General features: G+C 55.7%; 1 protein-coding gene across 1 annotated transcript in view; it reads right to left on the bottom strand.

Moving 5' to 3' along the window:
• CPEB1 (cytoplasmic polyadenylation element binding protein 1) overlaps positions 1 to 7,198 on the bottom strand; it is a 26,136-nt gene that overhangs the window by 4,929 nt on the left and 14,009 nt on the right. The window contains 1 exon segment of the mRNA XM_010143172.1: positions 937 to 1,163. Within this exon segment, the coding sequence (XP_010141474.1) occupies positions 937 to 1,163 (227 nt within the window).

The following is a 7,198-nucleotide window of genomic DNA, read 5'->3' as shown; positions in this document are numbered from 1 at the left end:
CGCCGCTGCGGTACAGCCGCCCACGCCGAGGCTGTGGCGGGGGAGGAAGAGCTTGACCTTCACAGACAGGGCCAGCACAAAGCCCTGCTGCCCCTGCCATCATCAGAGCCCGGGGTGCTGCAGCGCTGACAGTGTCCCTGCTTGAGATCCTGACTCCCCAGGGTGGATCACAGGAGAATCAGTCCAACCGTGTCCTTCACACCCATCCTAGCGTGGGGGTCAAGGCCACAGCCACACCACAGCAGGGCCAAGAGCAGCTTGGCCTTGGCTTTATTCCTGAGGACAAGCCATGGGCAGCACCCACAGAGCTTGTCTGTCCTGCTGGCACCCAGAGCTGCTGCTGCTCACGCTGCGACGCAGAGCCAGCGGCATAGACTGGGTCAGCAAGACAGACACTCGCCTTGCTCGCTGGCTTCCAAATTTAGCTGCGCTTTGGGGAACAGGAGCAGGCTAGACCCAGTTTGCTCCAGAAGAAACAACCCTGAGACAGAAGTGCAGTCAGCAAACGGGAAGGGCAATGAAAGGCAGGGACAGGAGCTCTGGAGAAGCCCAGGCTGGAGCCTGGAGGCAGCTGTGCTCATCACCCACCTCCCTGCTGGGATCAAGGCCCAACCACCCTCCTGCCATGCACCAGCTCAAGTGCTCAGAGCCCTTCTGGGAGCTGCTTTAACCCATTAGGGCCACAAGCACAAAGCCAAAAGGTCAAAACATTAGAGGGGAAAAAAAGGATATGGCTGGTTTGTGCTGAAGGAGGACTGTATGGGGAGCCCTTCCTCCAAACCCTGGGCTGCAGGGGAACCACATTGTCAACATCGGCATGACGGCTCCCTCCAGCACTTCCTTCCCTTCCTGAGCAGGCAGGGGGGCAGCTTGCAGGCCCCCAGCTCTCCCATGCTCCCCAGAAACACAGCAAGACACCAGGAACTGCAGACTTACAATCAAGTCTGAGAGGTGATCGGAGCCAGAGCTGAACCCGCTGGTGTCTGAGTCCGAGGGGCTGCTGGAGCGGGAGTCCAGGAGGGAGCGGGAGTCCAGGCGGGAGTTCCTCAGTGCCGGTGTGGAAAACTTTTCTGACAGGTCCTAACCAATGGGGTCGAGAGGCAGGAAACCCAGTGGGGGTTTCCCCAGGACGTTCCCGAGAGGGTTACTCAGCATGCTGAGAACTGCAACAGAGAAAGAGCCTGTCAGTGCTGCAGCATGACACACCTCCTCCTCCCCACCGGCTCTCGTGGCAGAGGGCCAGGAGGGTGCCGGGCTCCTGTCAGCCCACGAAAGGCTGCGAGCTGGATGCCACACACGTCAGCCCCAATGGGAGCCGGCTCCGGGCGGCCAGCAGCGCACCAGCCTGGCCTGCTGACGCGAGCACCGTCCCCAGTACACGTTCGCACCAAGCCTGTCTGGTCAGGCCCGTGAGCCGACAGCCGGGGATGTGCCAGACCACTTCCCTCGCACAGCGGCAGCTTTTCCTCCTGCTGCGGAGGATAGAGGCAATTGAATTCCTCTCGGCAGAGCCACCCCCTCCCCAAGCAGGGCACCAGGGCACCGAGGAGGCGTCACGGAAGAGCCATCCTGCTCTGCGGGTCAGCTGCCACCCAGGAGAGGGAGTGAAGGGCAGGCTCGGCCACAGCAGATCCCACAGGGGCAAGACACCGGCCAGCTCTGTTCAAAAGGAGCAAGTCTGAGCACGCCAAACGTGTCCCCAAACTGAACGAAAAAGGGAGCAAAGCCTTCAGAAATGGTTTTAATTATTCAGAGGCTGCAAAACAAGGCAGCTTGCCCTGAAGCTTTTCAGTTTTCAGCAAAGCAAGTCAGGGATCCTCTTGATCTCCTCCAGCCCCACCTGATCTCAGGACCACAAGGTTTTAAACCCAGATTTTCAGAAGCTCTTGCACCTGCCCAAACCAGATGGGTAAACGCCATCGCACTCAAGCACACTACAGTCAGACCCCCGCACTGATTCCAAAAGCTGCCAAAGCAAGATACTGGGATATACGTGTCCTGCACCACAACAGAAACCCCAGATGGGTGCAGGTGGGTCCTTTGAGGCATCCTCCTCAACCCACAGCAGAGCTGGTCTGCAGGAAGCTTCAGTGACGGCCACAGCCTCTTCCCCATGTTCACAGAGCCTTATCCCTGCAAGTTTCCTCAAGACCCATCTGGGCCACAGCGCAGGGCTCTGACCCCACTTGGGACAGGATCTCCTGCCCTTGGAGAACCCGCTTGTCTCTCCCTGACAGCGACACCCAGCCCCACCGTTCCGGAAGAACCTTGCTGGCCCAGCGGTACTCACCCCAGGCAGAGCTCAAGTGGCAGCAGGCAGCCGAGGGGAAGCTCTGGGAAGGAACAAGGCTGGAGCCAGGGAGGAGGCTGCTCCCTCCTAGTCACAGCGCAGAGCAGAGCATCTCCCAGCCCGGACAAGCTGCACTACATTGCTTTGCTGACTTCTCTGAAGCCACGTGATGCGTTTAAAAATACAGCCAGCGTCTTGTTCAAGGGAGACAGCTGAATTTGTTAAACAGCCTCAGAAACCTCATTAGTCACTAAACAGCACACAAGGCAAAGGAAAGCAGCTGATCCAACGGCCCAAGCCTTGCCACCAACACAGGCTCCAGCACCGACACCCTCATTCTCCTCCTCTGCCCACCGGGCAGCAGGCAGCCCCGCGCTGACCCCACAGACTCGGCGCCATGTGGACTGCTGCCAGGCAGCGCTCTCCTGCTCCTCATCTCCTGGCTGTGGGAGACACAGGGCCACGACTCCATTTGGGATGCATCAGCGAGGGTCCAGGGGCTCCTCAGGAGCTCCCAAAGGCCTTTCAGGGCCAGGCTGCTCTGCCCCATTTATTTCACCCTCATTTCTGCCACTGCTCTGGCTTGCTACAGGATTGCTTAGCTCTCACCACAGCTAGGAAACCAGTATGGCCAGTATGACTGCATTCAAGGAGCAGGATTACCGGCCTTTAAACAGATTTACTGTCTGGGCATCCAAGTTTCAGCACCTACCACCACATGAAATCCTGCTGGCTACCACCAACCCCTTCCTGACCTCACGTCCTGGCAGCACTGACACCCTGCTGGATTTCACATGCTCCAGAGGCTTCGACAGGCAGCTCTGCAGGTCACGCTGAGCTCCTGGGAGACCCCACCCCAGTGGGCCTGACTCAGCTTCATCCAGTACCTACAGCCACACTGGGAGGAAAAAAGCTATGAGTGCTTCCTTCTTTACACTCATGTGGGGATCAGGCTGTGTCCCCTGAAGCCAAGCTTTTCAGGTAGCCTCAGAAACAATAGCAGAGACCAGATCTTCTCTCTCATGCCCTGAACACAACGGCATCCTGCTCTAAACCCACTGAAGCCCCTCCTGGAGTGAGGACACGAGAGTCTGGCAAAGGTTGTCCACCTAAAACCAGCCCACTCAATATGCCCAGGGAGCTTGGCCTCGTCTCCCCTTCCAAGCAGAGGCTGCAGAAAAGCCATTTCCGAGGCACACGCAAGATGCATCAGCAGCTTCTGGTGGCAAGAGCAACCCTGGAGATCCTCAAGTGCAGCAGCAAACATCAGACCACAGAAAAGTGCAGACAGCTCAGTATTTTTCACACCTACAGGGGAATTGTCAGTGAAGGGTCAACACAACTCCCCTCTACCCACTCGTACCCAGCAGCCTAGCTGTCCAGAGCACTTCTGGAACTTTTCACACCTCCGCTCAGAGCTGCAAGAGAGACGTGCCAAGGCTCCTGCAGTGGACAGCGAGAAAATAAAGGGAACTTTTATTAGAAACTCACCTCCGACTTTTGCTTCACCACTGAAGCTTTAACAACTGGCTTCAGAGCGGTGCGCACCATCTTTGAGCACATCAGCCAAAGACTGACAGGTTGAGGAGCTCTGGAGGAGCCTTGATAGCAGTGTGGCACTCCTCCAGCTCATGGGTGCTCAGGTCACACTCCAGAGAGCAAGCATTGAACAAACCACCCCTTAGCTGAGCTTTCCCCAGGAAATGGTGTGGTGATACATCCTCTGAATTCCTGTGTCACCTCCAGGCCCCTAAAGACATGGAGGGGAGCAGGCACAAGTGCCTTGGACCCATCATGCCCACACCAGGCACTTGACAGCAACAGGACGCAGCTGCACTGAGCCCAGTGGCAATTCACAGCATGGCTTGTTTGAGCTCTTCAGCTCTGTCCTATCAATCACAAATTCTCTTTTGAATCCAGTTACCAACCCCTGCTCTGCCACATTCAACCTGAATTTACCCAATCCCCAGCACAAGCTGAAATCCATGGCACAGACCTCAGGAAAGGCGCCCAACCTGCCTCTGAACGGCTTCTGTTCTTCCATGTGCTGCTTAGACTCGCAATGTCAGATTTCCAGCACCTACCCAGGACCCTGAAGCACACACTTTCCTCCCTGCCTGCTGTAATTACAGCCATTTAAGAGTGAGACCTCCCTGGTGGCTTTGACCAAGCCCATTTTAAGAGACGAGCCCATTTTAAGCTGAGCCCTAAGGAGCAGCTTGGCAAAGGGCTCTGGGTAAATAAACCACCTTACCATGACGCTGCTGACAAATGACACTTTAATGCCTTGAGTAAGAGCTGAAGATATGAGCAACACCACACAGAGCATCCGCTGCCTGCGACCCTGACAGCTAGAGCTGACCAAGAGTGCTGCCACCACTACACTGTCCTCTGCACGAGACCACCCAGAGCAGTGACAACTCTTTGCTCCTCGGTGCACCACTTTAAGTCAAATTACCTGAAAAACAAGTCTTGCCCAGAGCAATGAAACCTCTCACCTTTCAGCTGTCCAGGTCCTCCTGCTCAAGAGCTTTCCCCCACCACAGGGAACCACAGCTGGGATAGACAGAAGGACGCTCTGATCTCCAGAGACTCCAGCCAACTGCCTGTTGCGAGATCGCTCAGCGCAGGAGGGATAGTGCTAAAATCCCACCCTTCTGCCCTGGTCCCCCACAGAGGCAGGGGCAAAGAGATCAATAGGAAAGCTCTCACCAAGAAGCAGGGCAGAAGAGACAGTTTTGGTGCCACCGTGCTTCTGCTCCCACTTGGAGACACCCGCTGCGCCCAGCGGCTGCAGAGCCCCATGCGCATTTGGGGCAGGGCAGCGGAGGAGGGAAGCAGCGTGACCGAGGCCCTGGAGACTGAACACAGTGCAGTTTCTTTTGTCATTTGTCAAATAAGCTCAGAAAGAAAAAAAAGAGGCTGATGTCCTAAACAATAGCCCGCTGCAGTTCCAGAAAAACAGCTCGTCTGCAGTTTTTACCGCCCAGCCAGACTCTGTCCTGGTGGGGTGGGAGCGAGCCGAATGTTTTAGTCAGCCAAAAAAGCAGCACCTCCTCCAGACACCGAGCAGCTCCATGGCAAGAGAAACATTTGCATGTCTGAAAGGCAAACGGGCACCTTAACTACCTCCTACGGCTACAGCGACATGGCCAGACAAGCTGCCAGAGCGAGTTTTCCCCCTCTCCATCACACATGAGCATCGGCTGCTGAAAACCCGACCCGCTCACTGCAGGGGAAGGGGCGATCAATACTCCAGACTAATCTTAAGTGAAGTTTGAGCACTTCCCACCTGCAGCCACAGCACGGGGACACTGACTGAGCCGAGCCCAGCAGAAGCTGTGAGGACAGATGTGGGGCTAGAGGTGTGGGAACGGACTTTGTTTGGTGCAGGGGAGGCAGAGGACAGATTCTCCCACCTCTACTCATGCCTTAACAGGGAGTTACAGGGAGCAGCCAGGCTCTTAGAGGTGCCTAGAGAAAAGCTTCAGTGAGAGAAGCGGCACAAAAGTCTCTTCCCCTGCAGTGGAGCAGCCATGGGACAGGGCCCAGAGGTGGAGGAGAACTCTCTCCTCAGGCCCTCCGAGCACATCAGACGCTTCCAGAGCTTTGTCCAGCTCAAATCCTCCCGATGGGATTACATTCCCATTACTCCACTGGAAAAGGAAGTCACTGTGTTACAGAAAGAGCTGCCTGAAGTCTGAGGCTCTCCAGAGCTGTGCATCACAGATGCCTCCATCATCTTGAGCCAACTGCCAACTCTCAAGAGGAGCAGCTCCCAGAACTGCAGATGTGATCAAACCAGCAGCAACCACCACCTCACTGGGAACTGTGGCCCAGCCCTTTTTGTTTCTGAAGCAGAAAAGAACTTCTGCTCTGACAGACTCTTCATTTGGGGCGAAGAAGAACCAAGGGTATTCGAGCAGCTATTTCTGGTTTGCTGAGAAAGGGGCAGGGGAATAAAAACCAGCAGCACAATCCCTCAGCTGAACCACAGAATTAAGAGTTAGGACACCTGAGCTCTATTCTTGGTTCTGGCACCAGCATGGTAAGTCACTTCCCCAGCACGTCCTGGAAAATGGAGTCAGCGGCAGAAGGAGCAACACCGAGAAGCTGATCGCATTCACGTGCGAGAGCACAGGTCGTCCTCCCCCCATGCCAAGAGAGCAGGACCTGGCTGACAACAAGCCTCGCTGTTTCTGGAGGCAGGGAATTTACTCCGCTGGGAGGGAAAAGAGATGCCCAAGGTAAACATACAGCAGGTTTTAACACCTATCAGTCCCGGAGAGATTTAAAAGCCAACATATTTGGGTCAAATTCTGCACAAGAAGCTTCAGCGTCACAAGCCCCAAGAACAAACACTTCTATATTTAAGTGCCAAACTCCTCTCAGTTATCCACTGCAACATCCAGGGTGCAAACTCGGCAGCGCGTGTCACTTGACACGCTAACAAGGACAAGACTGACTCACTGTCACTGCTCGGCCACTTCGCAGGTCATGGGGTGCCGAGTCCAGCAGGTACCAGTCCACCGGGACAGCCTCTTTAGGAGAAGGGATGTTCTGTGGAGGGGGAGACACCCAGGCTGTGGACAGGAAGATCTACTAAAAAAAGACGTCCCAAATGCAGTGCTATTTGAAAACTGGCACGCAAGCCTCATGAAGGCATTCAGCTGGCATAAAGCCACTTGCTTCATCGCTACCTTGGCACACTCAGCACCACCAGTGATGCCTGCAGGGTCCCAGTTACCTCCCAGAGCTCTGCATGCCTCAGGTACACCTTTAGGTGTTTGCTTCCCCTCCCCTCTGCACTCAGAGAAAACAAGCCAGAGGGGCAAGGAGGGGAGCTGGGCACGTCTCCATTGCCGTCTTGAAGGGATGGCGGCTGCTGCTGTGCTGAGAGCAGCCTCT

Source organism: Buceros rhinoceros, unplaced genomic scaffold (genome assembly GCF_000710305.1).
Source record: "Buceros rhinoceros silvestris isolate BGI_N320 unplaced genomic scaffold, ASM71030v1 scaffold30800, whole genome shotgun sequence".
Lineage (NCBI taxonomy): Eukaryota > Metazoa > Chordata > Aves > Bucerotiformes > Bucerotidae > Buceros > Buceros rhinoceros.
The sequence above is the reverse complement of the archived record's forward strand: the minus strand, read 5'-3'. Positions and strand labels throughout refer to the sequence as shown.